This window comes from Miniopterus schreibersii (assembly GCF_964146895.1).
Source record: "Miniopterus schreibersii genome assembly, chromosome: 13".
NCBI lineage: Eukaryota > Metazoa > Chordata > Mammalia > Chiroptera > Miniopteridae > Miniopterus > Miniopterus schreibersii.
Window position 1 is genome coordinate 29,463,780 of NC_138113.1, and position 24,938 is coordinate 29,488,717.

At 35.2% G+C, this 24,938-nt stretch overlaps 1 protein-coding gene and 1 long non-coding RNA gene across 3 annotated transcripts in view; one reads left to right on the forward strand and one right to left on the reverse strand.

The window, feature by feature from the left end:
• Positions 1 to 23: 23 nt before the first annotated feature.
• Positions 24 to 24,938, forward strand: part of LOC308565961 — a 104,789-nt gene continuing 79,874 nt past the window's right edge. The window contains exons 1-3 of one of the 2 annotated variants that reach the window (XR_014000095.1): positions 24 to 171; positions 1,646 to 1,754; positions 13,715 to 14,463. This is a non-coding gene — a long non-coding RNA (uncharacterized lncRNA). Of the gene's footprint in view, positions 172 to 1,645; positions 1,755 to 13,714; positions 14,464 to 24,938 lie in introns of those variants that run through there. The other variant, XR_014000096.1, reaches the window with a different exon arrangement.
• The window catches only part of PNPT1 (polyribonucleotide nucleotidyltransferase 1), a 33,216-nt gene continuing 16,013 nt past the window's right edge, over positions 7,736 to 24,938 (reverse strand). Inside the window, exons 14-28 of the mRNA XM_081155828.1 lie at positions 23,585 to 23,655; positions 22,253 to 22,289; positions 20,066 to 20,132; positions 19,883 to 19,972; positions 18,748 to 18,801; positions 16,236 to 16,342; positions 15,718 to 15,789; positions 15,568 to 15,631; positions 15,070 to 15,153; positions 14,473 to 14,556; positions 13,263 to 13,369; positions 13,124 to 13,179; positions 11,927 to 12,005; positions 9,830 to 9,877; positions 7,736 to 8,560 (exon numbers count right to left, since the gene is read on the reverse strand). Of these exons, the coding sequence (XP_081011954.1) occupies positions 8,402 to 8,560; positions 9,830 to 9,877; positions 11,927 to 12,005; positions 13,124 to 13,179; positions 13,263 to 13,369; positions 14,473 to 14,556; positions 15,070 to 15,153; positions 15,568 to 15,631; positions 15,718 to 15,789; positions 16,236 to 16,342; positions 18,748 to 18,801; positions 19,883 to 19,972; positions 20,066 to 20,132; positions 22,253 to 22,289; positions 23,585 to 23,655 (1,179 nt within the window). The 3' untranslated portion in view covers positions 7,736 to 8,401. The remainder of the gene's footprint in view (positions 8,561 to 9,829; positions 9,878 to 11,926; positions 12,006 to 13,123; positions 13,180 to 13,262; positions 13,370 to 14,472; positions 14,557 to 15,069; positions 15,154 to 15,567; positions 15,632 to 15,717; positions 15,790 to 16,235; positions 16,343 to 18,747; positions 18,802 to 19,882; positions 19,973 to 20,065; positions 20,133 to 22,252; positions 22,290 to 23,584; positions 23,656 to 24,938) is intronic.

Below are 24,938 nucleotides of genomic sequence, written 5' to 3' on the forward strand. Positions count from 1 at the left end.
ACCGAGCTGGTGGTTCTCGCGATCTCCCCGTCCCTGCTGGTGACGCGAGACCTTCCTGAGTAGGCTGTGAGAACTGAGTCGTGGAAGCTGTTTCTTCCGGTTGCTGGCTGCGCCCGGCTTGTGACGAGTCGTGCAGCCCGGCTCTGAGGAAAAGCAGAGCAAACCTGGGAGGTACGCATCCTTGGACGGGACTAACCCTGAGCAAGAAAGAAAGGAGATGTGCTCGCATTCCGTAGTGGGAGCTCGCTCTGTCAGCTATGGGAGAAAAATAGTTTAAACCTCTTTCCGTGAAGACGTAGTCTAAAACTCGTTTTGGAGTCTGTTATAGTTAAGCATTTCCTCGGGAAGTGTTCTCGGAATCTCCTGACGATTATAACGCCGTACCAGAAAAAGTGTGTTGACAATTTCGTATTTCCCGCCAAAGCGTTTTACCGTTAGGTTTTTGGTAGCTGGCCATTGAAAAGCAGCCTTTCCGCTTCATGAAAATACAGTGCCCTTATTGTGGTTGTAACCTCGGGAAGTAAGTCTTCAGATAAGTTTAGGGACCTGGTGGGGAGCTACCTTTCTAACACATCCAAGAGCATTGTTCTGGTATTTTTGAGTTTCTCTTGTGGGCATTGCTTGCGTGATCTGTCGGGAGGTCTTGTGCACTGAATAAGCGAAGGAGGAATTCTCTCGGCATTCACGTTAGTTGTCAAACATTGCGTGGTGGATGCAAGTCATGCACTGGGCAGTCGTTTATTTTCCTCTCCTTTCGTTTTTGGTAGAATCCTTTTATTTTTTCTTTAAAACAGTCTCGGCTTGTTCAGCCGCCAGGTTTTTACTACGCGTTAGCTTGAAAGGTGAAAATCAGGCGAGATGCGTCTGTTGACCCTGCAGGGCATCTTGGGAATTGTAGTCGTCACTCAGTGGTCTTGTCAAAACGTGCTTTTGTTTTGACCAGCTCTTACGTGCGGACTCCCTTCCTTCAGTGGTACCCTAAAACGAGGGACAATATTTTACACAGAGAAGGCGCCTGATAAAAAAATAAATTCTAATTTCAAAATCTGGATACACAGAATTTTTTTTTTAATTTAAAGAGGACCTCAGAAAATTTACTTGAATTAAGTTATGCATAACAATAGAACCCGTTAATTGCTATGATTGACATGGGAAAAATGCATTTTGAGCGCAGAGAAAATAACATATCTGGTTTGGGTCAGAGCAAGCTTCACACAGATTACTGTGAGCCTGATGTTAGAGGATCCCTGAGTGGGAGGTTAGCTTGCAAAGGTGTTCAAGGCTGAGGGGACAGGGTAAACAAAGTGATTTGTTACAGGCCTAAAATAATATATAAATTATATATAAGTTAAAGGAATGAGAACTATACAGAAGTCACTTTAACACTATGTTTTAAGAGGTTAGTATCTTACAAAAAATCTAACGGGGTATTTTGAAGGGCCTGGAGAGTTTTGAACTAAGGGGTGAAATGATCTAATGTTTCCAAGCAACTCTCCCATCTTCTCTTCAGAATCTTTTTTCTGATATAGCCCCTGAGACCTGGTGACTCAGAGAAATAAGGGAGCAGATTAAACCCCTAGGACTCATCTCTGCCCCTTGCTAGATCCTCAGGCACAAGTTCTTTCTTGTTTTTTTCTTCTACTAGGTCAGAGGGATTCATTCTCACTGCTTCTACTGCATCAGGCCCATCTAACATTTGTAGAAATGGACATTTGCAAGGCCAGGGCAAGCATACAAATGGAAAACAGTATACTGTAAGTCTAAATATTTGTAAGTTTTAAATCAAGCTAACAAACTGTTGAAATATATTTTCTCCAACCTTTGGTATACTTTGACAAATATATTTTCATAATGACCTGGAAGCCAGAGTCAAATCTAGAATTCTTGAATTCCTCAGTTCCGGAGCCTCCTTCTGGCTCCCAATGCCCTTAGTCTGCCTTCCTTTTCTCACACCTCAGCTATGTCCTGCAGTTTGACAGCCCTTAACTGTACATATAGGATACCCCAGCCTTTTGTCCAAGCTCTGTCTACACTCCCTGAATATAGTCAGCCCCTCTTGGCCACTCCTCAGGATAGAACTTGGGAAGAGGATTGTGTAGCCCCTGGAAGCAGGTTTGGTCTTTGGGGTGGACACATCTCTTGGTTCCATGACTTATCACCAAGAAGCATAGACAGAAAGCCAGAGCAGATCCCTCTAAAACACAGGGCCCAGCGTTTACTTGGGTCTGAGGGCAGTGCTGCACTATGACAATGTGTTTTTCCCGGCAAAGGTTCTTTTCTTCAGACAGTTATCAAAGTTCTACTCCAAGGATTGAGATATATAATTTACATATATTTATATAATATTTATACTACCACCTCTTTTAAAAAACATGAATAATGGAATACTATACAACACTGTTGTACAGATGAACCCTAGTTTATTTAAGCCATCTGCTGTTTATGTATATGTGTGTCATTTCCAATAGTGTGTAATTTCAAACAATAAATTGTACAGAAGTTATTTCATGTGTGCCAATATATTTGTAGGTTAAATTCCTAGAGCAGGTTTTTTAAACCTTGGCACCACTGACATTTTGGGCTGGATAATTCTTTGTTGTGAAAGGCTATCCTGTGCATTACAGGATGTTTAGCAGCATCACAGGCTTCTACCCACCAGATGCCAATAGTATCGTACCCTCTCCTCCAGTTGTGAATACCAAAATTATCTCCCATCATTGCAAAATGTCCCTTGAGGACACATTCCACTTTTTAAAAATTCTTGAGGATTTAAAAATATTGTTAATCTCTATAGGGTAAACTGGATTCTCATTGACTCATGTCCTTGAAATGTGAGGCTTTCTATTTTTACCCTTCCCAATTCTGTTAGGCATTTTTATGAAATAACTTTTTTTTTTTAAAGATTTAAAATATATATCTTTATTGATTTCAGAGAGAGAAAGAGAGAGGGAGGAAGATAGAAACATCAATGATGAGAGAGTCATTGATTGGCTGCCTCCTGCACATCCTCGACTGGGGATCGAGCCTGCAACCCGGGCATGTGCCCTGACCGGGAATCGAACCTTGATCTCCTGGATCCTAGGTCGATGTTCAACCGCTGAGCCACGCCTGGCCAGACTGAAATAACTTTTATGAAAGTTTTTTGCTATATTCACTCATTTTTTCCTGAAGATGATTAATCTAAAAAGAATAGCTGACCTCCAGGCAGCACTGCATCCTGCTTACACATGAACTTTCTGGACCATTGCCCATAACCAGCCCATAAAGTAACAAGTAGTTTTTCCTTACTGACTATTCACCTATCCCAGAACTTTCCCCACTTCACCTTTTCCACCCCACCTTATCTATAACCAATGTAAATTCATTCAAAACCACTTATATCTTCTCCAAACTCATTATGTAGAAGAGCTCCATCAATCCTAGGATGGCAGACATGTTGTGTACTCCATCTAGCCCTGCTGCTGGTGGTTTTGATTGCGTGCCCCAGGACCTGGTCCTTTCTCTGGCAAACATATGGCTCAATAAACTCTTTGGACAACTTTCAGTTTTGAAAATTTTTGTCTAACAACCAGGCTTATCAATAACATAATCAATCCATTAATATATTTTGTATGTTATGTTTTATTTACTGTATTTTTACAATAAAGTAAGCTAAATAAAATGTTAAGAAAAATCATAAGAGAAAATACATTTACAGTATTTATTGAAAAAAAATACTTGTATTAAGTGGACCTGTGCAATTTAAAACCTGTAATCAATTCTAAACTTATCACTGAGTGGTATTTGTGAAAAAAACTTGATCATATTCTTTTAACATCTTTCAATAGTTTCTGATTTCTTGTGGGATAAAGTTCTTTAGGATTGCATGCTAAGCTCTTCATGATTTGGCCCCTACCAAATCCTGACTCTTTAGTCTCAAGAGCAAGGCTATGGACTGCAGGCCTTGTCTGCGGTGATTTTCTTATTCAATCATAGCTCTTCTTGCACCCCTTACCAATGTTTTTAGAAGTCTTCTCGGGGGGAATATAGTTCCTCCAGGTATTCCACCCATATCCAGCCTGGGTAAAGGCAGAGGAAGGAGGTTAGAGATCCAACTCTTTGGTATTCAGGCTTTCACTTTATCCCCACTTTTAACCCTGTCTACTGTGACAAGTATCCCCAAGTCAAAACTCTCATTTCAGAAAATAAATCTCGTCTCCTGATGTGGTAGAGGCAGTGTTATAAGAGGGTGAATTGGGTGTGTGTGTGTGTCTGGGCGCGCAGATGTTAGTCCTTTGATTATGTAGGATTGGGGAGTAAACCCAGGCATTTAGCCCCTCTCTATATAGACTTTCACCATGCCCTCAAATTCTGAGCCCTGATTCTTTATTTTTTGTGGATATAAATTTTCATTTTTTCTTCCCTTATCACCCCTGTATTCATATAGGTTGTAACTGCTAAGTCTACCACTGCCCTTCCATCTGTTTGTCATGCAGTTGACATTTGTTACAATCTTGTCTGCTGTTGTCTTATTTTGTTTGCTGTTTGGACTCTCCCCTTTTAAAAAAGTAACTTTCGAAGATGGGATACTTGTGTATGGTTAATTTTCCATGTTTAATCCAGGTATTCTAATGTGTTTTTAGTTTTTTTAATGTTTAGTTTTCTAAACCACTTGGAATTTTTTGTATATATGAAGTATGATGCTAAACTTTTTCCTCAAAAAGGAGTCAATTTTCGACATTTATAGATGAAATAACTTGAAGTGCTATTTTAATCATATTCTTTACTAAATTCACAAACACAGGCACACACATATCTGGATGAGTCTCAGTTTGGTTCTCTGTTTCTTTATTTGGTCAACTCTAGTATGACAGTTTTAATTGCTATAGTTTTATAGCTTGTTTTGATATTTGGTTGGTGTAGATGCCATATAAGTGAACTACTCAGATCTCCTTCAAGAGAACCTATTTTGAGGAACATAGTTGGCTGACAGCCAGCTGCCACCCCTTTTCAATTCACCATTGTATTTGTGCTGAAGCAATAAATATCTGGAGCTGGTCCCAGCTAGTGACTGAGCACAGTAGGGAAACTAAACTTGCCTTTTCCTCCCATCAGGTTTGACACCTTTCCCAAGCTAAGCCTATAATTTTCTACTCCATGAGAACTAGAACTCAGAGCCAGGTAGCTTCCTGTGGGACAGCCATCTTTTGCCCCATGCTTTGAAAATGTTTGCATAGAAGAAAAAAACTGTTGTGTGGAAAGAAGCACAAATGAGGGGCCATGAGACTCCACAGGTAGGTAGAGAGGGAGAACTACCTTAGTTCCTGATGACACTCCTGGTTCCAGTATACCACAGGGCTTGTAACTTGGCTTCTGTGAAGTAAATTCATGGCCCTATGAAAATTTTCCCCTTTGCTTAGGTTAACTTAGGTTGGTTTCTATCTCTTGATACCAAGACACATTCTCTGTTTTCCATTTTCACTACCTACCACCCTAGTCTCAACTCTTATGAGCCTGGAATTTTGTATAAGCCTGTTAAACTTTCACATAATCTTGGTGTTTACCTTGTCCTTGCAAGTAACCGAGCATATTTGTGCCTGACTAAATGCTTTGAAAATAACACCTTGCACTGGCCATCTCCTCTTGTCTTATATTTTAAATAAAATTTGCTTTCTACTTCTGGTGAACAGGCACTAGATTAAAGAGTAAAAGACTATGTGAAATTGGTTTATAAAATGAAAAGGCTGCTCTATATTCTAAACATAAAATACCAAGTGAAAACGAAGTTGTTAGTCTCTATCTGGAATTCTTTCCCAAGTAGCTGCCCATTTTCCTCCATTTCATTCTGGTCTCTGCTCAAATGTTAACTACTCAGAGAGGGCATTCTGGATTATTTTATCTTACTACTCTATTTCCTTATCCAGTTTTTTCTTAAACACCCCCCCCCCCCCCCCCCAGCTATCAGAAATAGGAGCAACTGGCCCGGCTGGGCATGGCTCAGGGGTTGAGCATCGACCTGGGATCCAGGTGATCGGGGTTCAATTCCCAGTCAGGGCACATGCCCGGGTTGCGGGCTCGATCAATGACTCTCTCTCTCATCATTGATGTTTCTGTCTCTCTCTCTCCCTCTCCTTTCCTCTCCCTGAAGTCAATATATATTTAAAAAAAAAAGAAAAAAAAAGAAATAGGAGCAACTGGGGAAAAGGTCTTTCTGCAAGGAGGTGGGGAGTGTTACCACTTACTAGGAGGTATGAGCCACTTCTGTAAGCCCTGAGGGTCCAAGGCGTCTAAGAGCCCAAATTCTCAAGGACACCCATCCCAGGTTTTAAAGCTTCAGGCTTTCCCAACCAAGGCCCTAACTGCATAGCAGACTCCCTTAGGCTGAGCATTCAAATACCTTTAGAGCTCTGTAGCCATCAAATCCTGTCTGTTTTCCCACTGTAGGAAGTAAGAGCCTCTCTGAAGCTCCTATCACTACATGACATTTTATATACTTATTTACTGTCAGTTCCCTCTCACTAGAATGTGAGCATTGGAACTTAGGTTTTGTTTACTGATGCATCCCCTGTGCACATTATAGTGCCTGGCACAGAGTAAGTGTTGAATAAATGAATGCTATGATTGAACTGAACTAAGAAAGATACTGGTATTCATACTACTATTTTAGATCCAAAAATTCAAGATATTCTATAAGGGAAAGAAAATGATTGTATAAGTACTGTAATTTATGGGCCTGGCGGTGTCAATAGCAAAGAATATAAAGGAAAATGTCTTGTAAGTACCTGTTTGCACTAACTGCCAAAGATGGGCATTCCATTTGATTTGAGACATTATAAATTAGAGTTTTTAGAATGTAATAGCCCTCATAGAAAAACTCTATTAGAAAATAGGGAAAACTACCAAGATTTGAATGAAGATAAAAAGAAAAGTTCAGACATTAGTGTAGGCTCTTGGTTTAAGTGGAAATAGGATCCTTTTGGTGGTCTGTGATTAGTAACTAAATAATATTGTAACTGTGGTACTAGTGGTCTCTAGAGTTTAAGCACTAGCTTCATTTTTTCCATATTATTAGCAGTTGGGAGTTGCTTTGAAAAGGAAAATAGAAAACTTAAAAACATAAGTTTTAATTTTGAAATTCTATCATTAAGGATTATGTCTTAAACAGAAGGCAAAGAGAATAAAATTTTTTTCAGTATTTTAAAATAGAACAATCAGGTGTACAAAGCATGTAATTTAAATTTAATCTTTCATTTTTCAGTTAACCCTCAATATTGTAGAAAGTGTATGAGTACTGCCTAACATGCTATTTTATACACTACAGATATATAATCAATGTTTACTGACTTACATATTCACATTTTAAAAATCTTTGGCCAGTTAAATTTTTAATATTTTACAAACTAATTAGCCCTGAGTCCTGAATTTACAAATTTTATCAGATTTATAAAAGTATTACATATTGTAAATTATGACTTCCATGAGCCATTTACTTTGTGGAATTATGATGTGATATATTAAATGATGGGAATGAACAACTTACATTTGTTACTAATAATTATATCAACAGCCTCTATATATGATTGTTTCAAGCATTAACTAAAAATCATGATTCCTCCACCTCTTATACCTAGAACATCCATACATACACAATCAAAGTATGACCTAGTCTATTTTATGAGTAAATGCTTTTTCTATATTTCCTAAATATTTTCTAAATTTGAAAAACATACTACCGCATTCTAGTTAGGATCCCATTTATATTTACTTCACTACGTTTATGGTTTTGTGGCCAGTTTGAAAGGCAGTATATTATTAAAAACACATCAAATTAGCTCCCTCAACTCCTTACTATGTTTGGTAACTGTACTAAAGAAATAGGCACTACCTTTGAATATTGCAAGTTCTAGTTTGTGAAATAGTTGTAGCCAAATAAAGTTGGGCAAAGAGGTGAGCCATAAGATGACCAAGAGTAAATATGTAGGAAGATATCCATTATAGTTGCAAATGTGATCTATTATTTCTAAGTTTTTCAGATATTCCAGAATTACAGGAAATAGAGGTTAGTAGTATTTTCTAAGATGTATGTATAAATGGTTTACTTTTATTAAAATTGATTTTTAGAGAGAGGAAGGGGGACAGAGAGAGAGAGAGAAACATCCATTGGTTGCCTCCTGCACGAGTCCTGACTGGGAATCGAACCTGCAACCTTTTGGTGTATGGGACAACGCTCCAAGCAACTGAGCCACGCAGCCAGGGCTACTATAATTATTGGAATAAAAAAAATGGCACATGTAAAATGAACATTTTAATATAAATCATTAGAATATATTTATAGTATATATAACTTACACATTAGAAGATACTACTGAAATTTTGCTCTACAAATCATCACTCTAGAATGAATTCTCTTTTAAAAAGTATATTATGGGGAAGAATTAGAAGATGACTGTGAAACAGATTCTCCCATTACAATACTGCTTCTGTCATTTAGAGTTTTGACAACAGTTGTAGCTGGAGATTGCAGCACTTTCCGAGAAAGCCTCATTCTTCCATCAGCTGGATCACGTCCAAAGTATTTCACCTGTGTTAAAGAAACAAATTTACTTTTAAAGTTATTGCATATTGATTGACATCCAAAGTTAAAGATTTAGACTTCCATTGTCCAAATAAGGCACTGATTAATGTTTTTCCTTGTTCACTGAAACCATAGCTCAGTGAGAGTATATGCTAATAAATATAATTTGGTTAAGTAGTGACTATAAAAAAGGAGAAGAAATGGAATATAATCTTTTTGCCTAATTACAATCTTCTGTTAGACTCATCTGTGCCTTCTTATTCTCTCCCTATAGCATAAGAGGCCAGGTCCCTATACCCGAAGAACAGTGAAAGTCATGGTGAATGATTCTAGACAAGGGCTTTTGAGCCTAATTGTGCTATAAATTATACAGGATTATGCTTAGGTCACTGAGACTACTGCTCAAAGGACTATCACAATGAAGGTTATTTGGATTGACCTTAGACAATGAAAGTCGGGGAAATGTGGCAGTATTTAAGTCCCTTATGATATAAAAAAAAAATCTTATACAGAGATATTATGTCTTAGTTCTCATCTTTCTCCAGAGGCTACTTGAACAATGGGTTTATAGACTGGGAATAAATTAGAAGCCATAGTTACTCAGATCATGGGTATTAGGTGTAACTGGAACAGAATGTGGTGTGGCCCAAAAAACCCAGGCTGGCAATAAGTTCTTTCATCTACTCATAAAGGACTATAAAAAAGGCAAATTTTGTTACCAATTCTAGAACTGAACAATATGGCTTTATCAAACTCAAAAAGTTTTAGCCTCAAGCAACATATTGGAGTCTCAACTCTTTAAATATGACATTCAAGACCCTCAACAAAGTTACATTTATCAGGGTTCTCAGGTCCTGTCACCAAATCAGACTCCACATAGCCATCCCTGACCTCAGGTAAATTTTAAAAGCTCTAAAGGGGACTATTATTCTAACTAACTAAACTATAAACTCCTTGAGGGAAAGAATTGTCTTAAATCCTTAATGAGTCTGTTTAAGCAACCCTAAGGTAAAAAAAGAAGCATAGCATATAAATAATGCAAGTCACAAATGTTGCCCTGGCCAGGTGGCTCTCAGTTGGTTAGAGCTTTGTCCTCATACGCCAAGGTTGTGGGTTTGATCTCCGGTCAGGGCACATACGAGAAGCAACAGTGCACGCATAAACAAGTGGAGCAACAATTGTTGATTCAATTCTTTCAGCTTACTTTTTGAAACAAATAATTGAAACTTCAAGTACAATTTACAATTCTAAGGCTAAAAGGTTGAATACAGGTACCTGAATTTCTTGGCCAACCTCTAATCCTAAGGCAGTGGGATGTTGAATCTGGAAGAGAACATGTTAACCTATTAGTTGTCATGCATAATTACTTAATATCTTTGGTAGTACACATTTTTTCCCCAAGTAGAAAATAGCTTAATTGGGTTTTCTGGTTATAAAATCATAATTATAAAGATTTAAAGTAATACAGAAGTATTCAGATAATAGTAAAAATCATCTGAAACCCTTTTACTTGTGCCCTAGCCGGTCTGGCTCAGTGGTTAGATAACTGGCCTGTGGACTGAAGGGTCCCAGGTTCAATTCCTGTACCTGGGTTGCAGGCTTGATCCCGGCTCTCGCCGGGATGCATGCGGGAGGCAACCAATTGATGTGTCTCTCTCACATTGTTGCTTTCTCTCTCTCAAAAAGCAATGGAAAAAATATCCTCAAGTGAGGATTAAAAAATAAATAAGTAAATAAATAAAACCCTTCTACCTATAAACTATTGTGAACACTCCAATGAGTATCTCTTTAAATGTTTCCCTATTTAGTGTGTGTATTAATTTATAAAAATGGACCTTCCTGAACTTGTTTCATTCAATATGTTGAAGACATCTTGTCATATCAATAAATGAAATATTACAGTTGAGTATTCAAATGATATAATTTGTATAACCAATCCCCTATATATGGTCATTTGTTTTAAATTCCAGTGCTGCAAATGTTAATGGGTGAATATAGGTGAAAGGCATATGGGTGTCCAGTGTATTCTCCAAAATAAGAAGTTGAGAAAAAATAAATTGCAGCGTTACAATGATTATGTATTCAACTACTCTAATTATCTTCTCAAAACAAAGACCTATGTGGAACTCCTAGGTCCAAAGGTACTCATATACATTTACCAAATACTTTCCAAAAAGTTTGCACCAATTTACATTCCTATCAACGTTGTATGAGAATGTCCATTGCTTCTCTACATTCTTATCCACACTGGGAATTTTCAACTATCTGAAAGCTGAAAAATGGTAACTTTTTATTTGCTTTAAAAAAAATTGCTATAGATATTGAATATCTTGGTTGGCTTTAAAGAATGATTTGTCTGTCATGTTCTCTGCTCATTTTCCTATTGATATTCATCTTTCTTACTGATCTATACAAGACCTTTGTATATCGAAACCTCTGTCATATGTTAAAAGCATTTTTTCTTTAAGTTGTTGCTTGTCTTTCAACCTTATTGTAATTTTGCCATATAATTAAAAAAAATTATGTGGTCTAATTTTATCAATTTATTTACATTTTGGCTGTGATATCATGCTGAGAAATATTTACCCAGTCCCAAGATTATTAAAATATTCTGGTCCTTCCTCAACAGCTTCCCATGCCCCAATTTGGTTTTCTTCTTTCGCCACCTTAAATTTTTTATTTTTACAATTAGCTCCTTGATCCAGATGGGATTTTGGTATTAAAAGAGTAGCGATCCTGCTTTATTATGATAACCAGCTGTACCAATACAATTTATTGAATAATCTTTGATTCTTCCTTGACTGAAAAATACAATGTTTAGCATGTATTATAGTCCCATGTACATAACTGGGTTTATTTCTGGTCTTTTTTCCCGTTTCATAGATTGTCTATTCTGGGCCAGTAATACACTGTTTTATTTTCTACAGCTTTATATTTTAATATATGGTAAAAACAGACACTCCTATTATTCCTCTACCCCTATCGTTTTCTTGAATATTTTCATATTCTGCCTATGAACTATATAACAAAGATTAAATAAATTTAAAAACATCCCAAGAATTATCTTGCCATGACTGGTTGGTCAAGAAAATTGGGAAAACAGGGTTATAGCTATTTTAAGTAACTGCTGTGTGTTAACTCTAGATGTTATTCCACCTCAAAACATTCAAGAGTGTTTCTATTTCATCATGGAAGGAGAAACAAATATCTGTGGTAAACAATGTTAAACCTTTTGTCAGCAGCATCTCTATCACTTTTGGTTGTCTATATTAGGCCAGTAGTGGCCAAAGTGTATAGTTTTCATCAGTCCAGGAAATTTCACTATCATTATTTTAAGGCAGTTTTAAAAATCAAATTTCTTTTCTTTTTTACCTTTCGTTGATCAAGTTGTGAGTTATGAAGTAGTACTGCAGTCATATTGGGATATAGTTTAACCATTACTCCAGTGTCTCTACAAGAAAGGAAATAGGCCTGGTTAAAACATTAAGTATCTACGGTGTCTACTGATAATCAAACTATGATTATGTTTTCATATGAGAACAAAATAAAAAAAAAAAGAAATCCCTCTAGTACAGGTTTTTCTCCCGTTTTATTGAGATATAACTGACATGTAACATTGTATAAGTTTAAGGTATACAACATAATGAATCAGTATATGCTTTTATGACTATAAAAAGTGTGACTATCTAAAAGGGATACTTAATTTTTTAAATTTAAAATACACTCTATATTAAAATACTTGTGTATCAAAGGACAAAGAAAAGATAACAGAAAAATGTTCAGTGAAAAGATTTTAGAGTATATATTCTTTTTCTGTATTTCTTTTCATAGTATTTTCCAAAAATTTTTGAAATGACATTAAATATTTTAAGAATTACCGTCAACCTAACAGTGGTTTAAGGAAGGGGGTAGGATAAACTGGGATACTTATTTTATTAAAAAATTTCTCTTATTTTCTGTAGTCTAAAATAAGCCATCCCATTCCTTAGTTTTCACCTGTAATATTAAATTATCCCATTGCCTTTTATTGTTATTCATTTCAAATTGCTTTGAACATTCATGCTACATCTGATAATTTCTTTTTTTCTTAGAAAGGGATTTTTCTGATCCCTAAAATCCAATCTTGTTATCTGGTTAAAAAAAAAAACAAAAAAGCACTACATAGGCATTAAATACTACTTATTTTTAAAATAAACCAACAAGAAACTACCAGGAACCCCCCCCCCCCCAAAAAACCAGAAAAAGCAGAAAGAAAGAAAAAGGAAATATTGCTAAGTTTATTTTGGGCTTGTTAAACTGTTCACTGGGAAAATTTAAAAGATGGGAAATTTGGTTAAATAATTTAGTTAGAAGACTCTTAATATAATTATTACAGAACCATGTTACCGAAAGTCTACAAACTGGTGTAGAAAATAAAATTATACCTTAAAATAATTAATGATTATATGGTAACTGACAGATAACCTAAACATAATTTCAAAGGAAATAAAGCAAACATACATGAAGTTAACATGGGCTTATAATATAAACCTTATTAAAAAACTAGCATAGCATATTACTTGGTATTACCTGATTTCAGTTATTGTGGCGGTATATACTGCTCCAAATTCTAATTGCTGCTCTTGCTGTAAGTGCAAAATAAGCCATTAAGATTCATTAAGAAAACAGCAACAAAAAGAAAAAAATAACTTACAAGAGCTATACTTACGTCATCTTTACAGATTTCCGTAATGTAGTCTCTTGCTTCATGCATAGCACTGGGTATTGGTGCAAATATAGAAAATGTTTCTTCATCTACCTGACTAATGGTTACACCTTTTAAAAAGATAATTTAGCATATTAAAGTTAACTTGCTCATTTCTGTGGAGACTAGACTTAAAAGTAGATATGAGCGGAAGCGAGCCACCTGAAAGTAGCTGGGCAGGGTTGTGCTCTGTTTAATCAATGCTTTAGGAAATTTATTCAACAAATACAAACTGCACCCCTGCTAAATATCCAACACTGTGCTAGCCAATGTCCTTTCTTGCAGCCCATAATTTGGTGGGATAAAGCATCTAAGTTCTAATTTTGGAGGGTTTAGTTTTGTTCTCTTAATTATGAATAGGGACTATCCTAGAAATCTTCCCTTAACTTTTCTTCTTTTTCCCTCTTATCGTTTAGAGTGAAAGATGGATGAAAAACAAAATCATGTCAATTTCTCAATCTTAACTGCCTAAGGTGACTCTCCTCACTCTCCTTACCTCAAAGCTGGTAAGTACTAGGTAACTCAAACGTTGCTTCCACAAAAAAACATATCAAAGCATACTATACTCCTACACATATTCTTTAAATAAGGGTAACACTATGTGAAAAACGGCAGAAGTAATCATAAGAGAAAATTAAAGCAGAACTCCTCTAAAGTGAAAAACTAAACATTTTTCTAAATGTTGATATTATATTATTGTAAAAAAACCTGAGGAATTCTAGGTCATTCTTCTTGAATATAGTTAAGGATGATTATTTGCTAATTAATTTTTTTAAATTAAAAAGTTTTTATTGATTTTAAAGAGAGAGGAAAAGAGAGAGAGAGAAACATCGATGAGAGAGAAACATCAACATTGAATGGCTGCCTCCTACATGCCCCATACTGGGGATAGAGCCCACAACCTGGGCATGTGCCCTGACCAGGAATCGAACCAGTGACCTCATGGTGCATGGGCTGACGCTCAACCAGTGAGTCACACTGGCTGGGCATTTGCTAATTTATTAATAGGCATACAGAAAACTTATAGTGAAGACATATCTATGTTATATCCTTTTCTCTTGGTCTTTCTCTCATTTACCAAACATATGTTTTTGGAGCAACACCATAGGAATGAAATGGCAAACTTACATGGCCCAGCATTAAATAAAAAACTCAAACTTCGTACAACACTTACCTGTTTCAGCCTGAAGTTTTTTTAAATGGTATCCACCTGGTCCAACAAATTTTGCTCGTTTTGATAATGGAACCTGAACAGTTTCTGAAATGTAGTATAGACAAAAATATAATTAAAATACATATATGAATCAAAAACATGTCCTGGTCATTGAAGTTTTTTTTTTTGGCCTAGACACATGTAAAAATATTTCAGTATGAAACAGAAACACAATTTGTTACTTGACTAAAATTATTGAAAGTTCGAATGTCAAGAATGTGGTGGTTGCCAGAGGGAGGGGGGTGGGAGGTGAAGGGGGTCTTAATACATGGTGAAGGGAGAAGATATGACTTTGGGTGGTGGGCACACAGAGCAATATACAGATCTTGTAACATAGAAACCCACACCTGAAACCTATATGTTCATATTAACCATTGTCACCCCAGTAAATTTAATTAAAAAAAGAATATTCCCCCAAATTTAAAGCATTTAAATTATAAAAGTATTTAAAATAGTTTTGTTTTGTGTATGGAGTTAAAAATATTGAAAAATGACAATATACTTTCAGATACTAATGTTTACCTTATCATGAAATCAGTAATAATTTTAATGTATTACCTACAACAGGTCCATTTTCTTTTCTAGATGCCCGAGGTTTTGAAATAGTTTTGTTCATAATCTGTAGTATCTCCTTCTTTGCCACTAGGAAAGATTAAAAACATAATAAAAGTGACAACTACATAAAGTACGATCAGATATAGTAGCAGTATTCCTAGTTTTTATGGCATAAAATTCAAACTCTTTAGCCTTAATAATCAAAGCCCTTCACACCCCAGTTACTACCTTGACAATTCTCCTCACATTTCCTTCTCTATAAATCCTGTCTTACAGAGTTAATTTGTAAAAATTAAATTTTCAGTGGTCTCCCACTTTGGTGGTTAGTTACATACCTAACAACTTAATACTTCTTGACCTAGGGTGTTACATGAAATTTCATTTTCTAAAGCAACACTTTATAATAAGCCTAATGTTTATAATAAGCCTACTGGGAACTATAGTTCCATTAACAAACTAGACAATGATGAAAGGAGAATGAGGCACACTGGCTTGGCTTACCTGTGGCTTGTTGAATGGCCTCCATTACAATTTTTAATGGTATTCCAGGTAATTTAATATCAGCCTGATAATGAAAAGCCAAAAAACTTATAAATATTGATTTATGACATTTAATATTATAAAAATGAAACAAAATGGGTTTAAAAATACCTGTAATGCAGTTATTCCCTTATTTGTGCCAGCTATTTTGAAATCCATGTCACCATTGTAATCTTCAATTCCCTTAAGGAATTTAAGAAATTATGATATAGTTTTAAACAAAAACAAAATTCATCGTTGAGCAATTTTAAAAAATAGCTTTAGAAGTAAACTGTGTCCTCTAAGATGACACACAAAGACATAGTTTCTACATTAACAGCTGCTTCCAATTTGTGACTCTTTAAGTTACAAATATTTAATCAGAAAAAACACTATTTTTAGATTATGTTTTCCCCCTAAATGCATAAGGATTAATTTACAATCATCCTAAAGTGAGCTATAGTATGGATACTTATATGTAATACATATTTTTAACTCACATCCTATAAAATCCAAGGAGAATATGTAGAGGAGGAAAGCAAGTACAAGGACCTGTACTTCTTGAGTCCTAGTATTCTTCTAAGCATAGGCTGCTTATAAAGTATGTATAATTTTTACCATGAAACACTGGAAAAAGTGAATATACTTGCCAGAATATCTGTTAGCAAACGATAATCTTCTATTTCATCCTTATCAGGATTGTTTTTGGTGACCAATCCTATTGCCACACCCGCGACAGCAGATGAAATAGGAACCCCTATAATTGAGAGAGGGAACTTCTGTGTGATGTTGTACTTCAGCCTAAAACATGTATTTATCATTCTGTTGACACTTATTTTAATGTGAGTGGCATTCTAAATTGCCAAAACTAAGTGGGAAAGGTCTTTTTTTTAAAGATTTTTAATTGAGCCCGCCCAGGAGTGGCTCAGCAGTTGAGCGTCGACCTAGGATCCAGGAGATCAGGGTTTGATACCCACTCAGGGCACATGTCCAATGTGTGGGCTCGATCAATGACTCTCTCATCATTGATGTTTCTCTCTCTCTCTCTCCCTCTCCTTTCCTCTCTCTGAAATCAATAAAGATATATTAAAACAAAAAAAGATTTTTAATTGATATTTTTAGAGGGAGAAGAATGGAGAGGGAGAGAGAGAACTATTGATGTGAGAGTGAAACATGATCAGCTGCCTCCTGCAGCCTCCTACCAGAGATTGAGCCCACAACCCGGGCACATGACCTGACCAGGAATCAAACCGGCAACCTTTCAGTGCATGGGACAAGGTCTTAATAAATCATCTACCTACCTCATTTTTTCTTAAACATATAATAAAATCCCCTTAAAACAATTCTAATAGGTACTACCTGTTCTCAGCACAAACCTCTCTAATAATAGTAAACTCTTTTATTTATTGATTGATTTTATTTATTGATTGAGAGGAAGACAGACAGACAGACATCAATTGTGGAACATCAAATAAGTGGAACATCAATTGGTAGTTCCATTTATTTGTGTATTCATTGGTTGCAATCAGTATCCTTTTTTTTGGCAGGCCTGTGCTCTCGGTCAATTCACACACAAAGACAATGAAAAGGACAAGGGTTAGGATGACACATCCTGAAGTATTTCACTTGAGACCTCTCTCCTACTGACCAATCAGATTAACAAGTCCCCTTTGCTCATCCTTCAGCCAGTTATGAAAGGTGCACCTATCATTCAGTTTCAATTTCTGCATCATTTATACAAAGACCATAAACTGCCAAGGCTGAACTCTAGACACACTGCATAAGTTAGTCCTCACTCACTCCAAACCTAGTAATATTTTTGAAAACAAAAAATTAGTTTACTATGGCATGACTTATTTTGAGTCCCTCTGGTTCCTTCTCTCCACAGCCCTCTTCCCTTATAAAACCCTTATAAACCATTCTTTTTATAGTGTATTTAAGGGTCTTGCCAAGGGTCACTTTCAGGTTCACTGGGTTATACTTTACAGAAAATACCTTTCTTATCTTTCAGAAGAATTTTTTGTCCTTGGTATACTAACTAGTCTCTGTGATTTCTCAAACACTAGTTACCTCATCCTGAAGTTCTCGTTATTACTTAGGATGGATTTTTGTCTAGATCAAAAGATCTGATTTCATTTAAAACAGAAAAAAATTTTACAATCTCCTTTCAGTTGACCTTTTTCAGGATTTGTTCTGTGTTTTCCAATTTGAGATTAAAAGACTGATGAATGCAAGCTCCACAAGGACAGGGACTTTGTTTTGTATCTTAAAAGCTTAAATCAGGGCTTGGTACAGAGTAAAGATTTGTTGAATGAATTTATGAAGGTGAAAATAGGCATAGTATTTTACCAGTTACCTTAAATATCAGATTATGTTTCCCTTCCACTGAACACAACTAGAAAATTACCTTTAACTGCTGTTAGCTTTTTTCCTTTGGCTTAAGTTTTAATCTTCCTAGATGATATTATATAGTCACACTATTCTTTTATTTCATCTTTGGTTAGGCTGTCTTATCTTTCATACTTTTACTGTAAATGTATAAATTATAGGGAACTCCTTGTGTGGCCTCTTGAGTGACTTTAGGTTTCTTTTCTCTTTTTTTGAATAGCACCATTGGTGATTATTTGGCAATAGTTATCAGAGCCTCTTAACTTTCTCTTTCCCTTTTGGCGTTTCAGACCCAGAGATTATATATTGAACGAATTGCAGTCTTCCTTCCTAAAATTCTGTGTACACTCTATGAGTGGCATTGTTCTTCTCATGGCTTATATAAAGCGACTAGAAAATTACATGGTTATTTTCCCTAATCGGTCCTAATACTTCTGCTTGCTAATCCAAACTTCTTTGGTGAATGGAATCAACTGTGGAGCTCTCCACCTTTTGGAAGGTGAGAAAGCTCACTGGGTCACCAAGGGCAAGTGAATAATTTCAGTGTATTGCTTTTAACCAAAAAATAGGAATTCCAGCAGATGTCTATAGAGTTGAAGCTGTACTTTGTAATTATTTTGCTTCTGGCCTGGTTTGGTCTATAATCTGACTTCTTCAAATCTTACTTGGAATTAATTGGAATTAAATATCTAATATTAAAAAAACCTTATATTTTATACTAATCAAGTACTGTATATATAAAACATTGGAAGTTTTGAGATATAATTCTTTTACCTGCATCCATTAATGCTAAACTTCCACAACATGCAGATGCCATAGAAGATGATCCTACAGAAAGAAATAAAAATACTTGCTTTATAATATACTGATTTATTTTTTCTTTTTAATCCTCACCTTAGGATATTTTTTCCATTGCTTTTCAGAGAATGGGGGGGAGAGGAGAGGAGGGAGGGAGAAACATCGATGTGAGAGAGACATTGATTGGTATAATATACTGATTTTAGAAAAACATACAAAATTATTAGTATTGGTTATTTCTTTACAAATATTCAATTATAATATTAAATTTAATATTCTTTCCTTCTTTTTAAAAGCACTTAAGGCAAGCTCTCCCAAACAATGAACTATAGAGTTGTATGTTCCAATATGATAGCCATTAGCCACCATATGTGGCTACTAAATTTAAACTGAAGTAAATTCAGTCCCTCAGTGGATAGCACAGAGATTGAAAACCCATCATCAAAGAGAGCACTGCTAGAGATTCTGATTCTAAGAATCCTCCCAGAAGAACCTCTTTTGTTGCTTAATCAGAAGCAGTTAAAGATACAGGGCTTTGGTTTATCATACTCAGTAAAGAACAGAAAGTCTCTAGTTCAAATTCTGAGCTTACCTTATTTTACTTTTAAAAAAAATATCTATGACCACCTGATCTGTGCCTGCTACATCTTTGAGAACTCTGTACCCTTTCTGCCTTTAATGATGGTACCTTGCCTTGACATGTGATTTTTTAAAATTTTAACTTGACCTTTTAACCTAGCCTCTCTCTGTGGTGTCTACTTATATCTGTGATACATGACAGGTGTCCCCGGCCTAATGGATCACTCTATTTTGGCCCTTCCTCTCTTCAGGGTGTCCTTGCTCTATGGTTTGTGAAAATAAAGAAACAACCCAAACTGGATCTATTATAACAGATACATAACGAGAAATATTTGTTTTATATTGCTTTCAAAACATCTAATTAGACAATAACAGAGATGCAGACAAGTATATGATTAACTAAACACATTTTTCTCTTGCAGTGGGTTTGGGTACTGTAGTAATAAACAATGTAATATTAGTTCTGAAAAGTTAAGAATATAACAGGGAATCTGGTATTTTTGACTAGGAAAAATATATTTCAATGCCATACCATTTGACTCCAGGACTTCAGAAGTCACTCTTATGGTGAAAGGAAAATCTTTGGGAATAACAGGATATAAAGCTTTCTCGGCAAGAGCACCTAAATTAGAATAAAAAATAATGAGCAAAAAATGTACTAATGCATTTTTAGTTTCTGTAAGAATACCACATAAGTTTATAGATTTGTACTCACCATGCCCAAGTTCTCTTCTATTTACACCAGTGACTTTGCCAATTTCATTTGTTGCATAAGGAGGAAACTTTAAAAAAACAACAACACATACACAAAGAATTGACATGGAAAGATATCCAAGATATATTATCTAAATAATAAAACAAGTTACAAAACTCTAGAATTACATTTTGTTAAAATTAAAAAAAAAAGGATACACATACACACACAGAAAATAACTGGATATCTAAAATATATACCAAATTGCTAAAAGTAGGTATTTCTAGTGTATATGTGAATCAGGGTGGGAAGTGGATGGTTATCGGGATTTATACCATAAATTTCTATAATGTTTAAATTACTAACAATAACAAGATATATATCTATATATTTTTTCCTCACCTGAGGATATGTTTTCATACTTATTTTTTATTCGGAGAGAAAGGGAGAGGGAGAGACAGAGAGAGAGACATAGATTGGTTGCCTCCCTTATGTGCCTGGCTGGGGATCGAACACATGACCCCTCCATGCATGGGACAATGCTCCAACCAAGTGAGTCACACCAGCCAGGGCAAGATATATTTTACTAATAAGAAAAAAATATATACATGTTTAAAAAAAAAAATCTACATTGAGGAAATAGATCTTTTCCAGTAACTGTTTTACTTTAGACAGAGCTTGCAAACTCTTATTTGACTAATACATTGTCTTAAAGAAATATGAATTAGTGTGATCATTTAAAAAACTTGGAAAATTTCCCATAAAAATCTGGAATTCCAGTTTTTTTTAATAAAATATTTTTAAGGAGTAATGGATTATGAATCTGAACAAGTTCTGGATCTAGCAGTCAATCTGTAGGAGATAGAAAAACAGAGGAAATGCCTAAACTGCACCATGACTGCAGCACCACCCAGACTGTGGTGAACTCTATAGTTCAAATGGCTCTGGGGCTTCAAACAGTTTATAAGGAAATGAATGTAATGAAGGATAAATCTATGGGTTAAAAGAGACTTAAAGAAATATCAAAATTTTTTAAATGGGTAAGCCTAAACTATAGTAGCTAGGGATGTACACTAGAAACACAAGGAAGTGATTACTATAATACTTAGGAGAGTAGTTACTTTTAGGGGAAGAAGGGCGTTGAGACCAGGTTGAAAAACATGGAGTGGCTTCTGGGGTGACTGGCAACATTCTATTCTCTTACTTGGGTGGTGGTTACATGGATGTCTGCCGTATAAAAACTCTAAGCCACATTTTGGTTTATATTGGTTTCATTATCTGTGTTTTAACGATAAAAGATTTAAAAAAATGTGATGATACAACATAGCCCATATGTCCTACGCCCTCTCCTACCTCTTTTCCCAATATCAGCTAGAGCTACATTTTTCAGAGCTGCCCTTTTAAAAAAGACTGCTATGTGCTCTTTGGCTCACGATAGAGGACGTGCTTCTGTAGCACCTGGGTATATCCAGAATAGGATATTTATAAGGGACTCCAGATCTGTGAGAATCACCAGGTTTATGGTTATTGTCTAGTATATATTATATGAAATGTTCTCTATTAATTATAGGAGGTTCACCAAAATTGAGATACTGGGATTTGGGGCAGCCAACAATGGTCGAAAGGTGAAGTGACTTGCTACTTTACACTAGCATCCCAGTGTGTATGCTTTAAATACTAAAATAAGTATTATATGTCTTGTCTGGTCCTTTACAATTAGTCGTGAATAAAGTCAATCATAAACTCAATTACATATAAAAATTACATATAAAGTGTTTTAATATTAAATACCTCAGCTTTCTGACTACTAATCAACTAAGTAAAATATGAACATATAAATGAACTAAAAGAGAGAAAGTAATTTGCTACTTGAGGCATCTGAAAAGCCCCATTGTTGTTTGACGTACATGAATAAGTACAGCTCTTTCGTGACTAAAACAATATTGTCTACTATACTTTAATGTATGACTCCGAACAGGAAGTTGCTGATTAGACAGCTACTTATTTTTCTAAATCCCTTCTGTATGCAATAAAATAACAGCCCCCAAATCTACCTTAACAGATATATCATAAAACTAGCACAGTAAAATGTTAATGGAAGAACCTAGGTAGGTATAAAGGTATTCATTGTAAAATTCTTTCAACTTGGCTGTATCCTGAATATTTTTCATAATAAAATGTTTTCATAAAAAAAAAAATTCACCTTACCTCATAGTGCAGCATGAAATTTTTATCTTTTATCCCACTACAAACAAAAAGGATAATATTCAAAACACCAGACAGATACAGATTTGTTTCAATAAACAATTAAAAGAGATCTAAAGGGATTTAAAAAAACATAATTGGGTATCAAAGAATTGGTCTGAAACTGAAACTCAGAAGAATTAGAAGGATGTCAGAGACAGTATTTTTTCTGGGGCTTATGACTGAATTCTACACAGATTTGGAAAACAATTTTGCACTTAAATATCCAGATTTGAATACTAAGACCATAGATATACATATATATTTTTTAAGTATTAATAACTATTGGGAGAATCATAAATGTTATAAACTCATCAGTTAAGTCTCAGTTACGATCTTTTTCCCAGTCAACATGTGAAATGATCAGTAACTGAAATGATATAGCTGAGAGCAATCAGAAGATCTGACAGTCAAAGATCTTTTTAGGGTTTGAAGCAGTGTTGCCTCCTAGAAGAGAAAAGGAGTCAGTGTGAAGAAGGGCAGGGCAAACAAGTTTTGGCCCAGATGAGAATTTATAATATAAAGTTTAAGAGCTTCCCCCAAAAGGATTATGATTACAGTGAACATTCCAATCTTATACAAACAGTTTCACTGTCAGTTTTATTAGAGACATGATAAACAATAAGCGATACTATCGTGAAGATACAGGGGATTATCCTCATCAGTTGGGCAGTAGGAAGAGAGAGGCAGTCCTATAGTCTTCTGAGACGCTTAACCAGAGAAATGGAAGCAACCTTGTTAGGTACTGAGAAAAGAAAGAGCTATGGTGGCCTTGAGTCCTAGAACTTTGATGCAGTAATGCTGGTGGGGATTATAATATAGATTTTTACTGTATAAAATTGATCAACAGCATTTTATTGCTGACATTTTAGGAACAGAGGAGAGCTAAGTAATTATGAACACAAATTCATATGTGCCTTGTAATCAGACAAGGTATTTTCATTTAGTAACAAAAGCCTCCAGATTTGTTTCAACAACTGGATTCCTGCTTATTTATTTGCTCCCTTCTTTGTAATAGAATAATCGATCGATTCAAGATTACCCAGGAAATCTGTCCTGAGGAATGGTTCCAGAGACAGAATAAACTAAATATACCCATATCAAAGAATTAAATTCTTTACCAATATTTGTTTCAACCAATGAGTTAAAAGGCATTAAAAAATCCCTTGAAATTATAATTATGTAAACAGAAAAAAGAAGTATAGAGGTACAGGTTTTTAAAAGTAATAATGAATAATAATATACCATGAACTTCAATTATACACTGGAACATCACAACCAAAAAACATAACTTACTTTATAGCCGTTATAATTCGGTCCTGCTTAATACTGGATTCTAATGAATCAAATGTGACAGTACAAAACACCTAAAGAAGAAGAAACAAAATTTGTTAGGCTTTAATTTACTAACAAAGATGAAAATGAGAAATATTTGAAGAACCGAATTAGCTCTTAAAGAAAAAGGATAAGTATAATCTATGGAAATCTATACATGGTGCTTAATACAATAATCAATAATCCAAAGGTCTAACATCATATAGACTACATATATAAAGCACTGTACTAGAAGTGCTAGGGGAGGAGGAAAGAATATTAATAAAATCTGACCATAAAGAAAGCCTGAATAAAGGTTCAGTCAATAAAACTGCCTTTAAAAAAATTAGTCTTTGAAGGAACTGAACATAATCCAGAGACTCTACAATGTATCATTCAAAACACTGAGGATACAACCTACAAAAAACCAGGAAATAGGGCCCATTCTCAAGAGAAAAAGACAATGAATAGAGATTGACCCTGAGCTAATTCAGATGTTAGATTAACAGACAAGGATTTTCAAAATCTATTACACTTAAGGACATAAAAAAGAACCCAAATGGAAATTCTAGAGCTGAAACATATATTACCTCATAATGAAAGGAGATGACAAGAGTCAGTGAACATGAAAACAGATTAATAGAAACTGCCCAATCTAAAGAATAGAAAGGAGTAGGGGGAGAACATAGTCTCAGGGACCTGTGGGACACTATCAGGAGGATTAACACATGTACTTGCAATCCCAGAAGGAGAGAAAAGAGAGAATGAGATACAAAAATATTTGAAGGAATTATGGCTGAAATTTCTCAAGTTAGATGAAAGACAATTTACAGGTTCAAGCTCAGGAAACGGTTAGCAGGATAAATACAGAGAGAACCACTTTTCATAGTCAGACTGCTGAAAACCAAAGACAATATCCTGAAAGCACCCAGAAGAAAACAACACAAGGAGCAATGATTTGAATGAGTCCTGACTTTTCATCAGATGAAAATGGAGGAAAAAACTCAGTGGAACAGTTTTACGTGCCAAAAAAACAAAATAAAACCAAAACCCCCACAGCAACCCAGAATCTTTATCCAGAAAAAAGATTCTTTGCGTTTAAAGGCAAAATAAAGACATTTCAAGTAAATGAAAAATAGGAATTTGTTGTCAGAAGACACACAGGACAATACTAAAGGAAGTCTTGTCAGATTGAAGGGAAATATTAACTGGATACAAGGATCTTCAGGAAGAAATGAAAAGTATCAGAAGTGGTAAATATGTGGGTCAGTATATATAAAAAAATCTTTCCCTCTTGCCTTCTTTAAAATACATCTATGACTGTTTGAAATAAAAG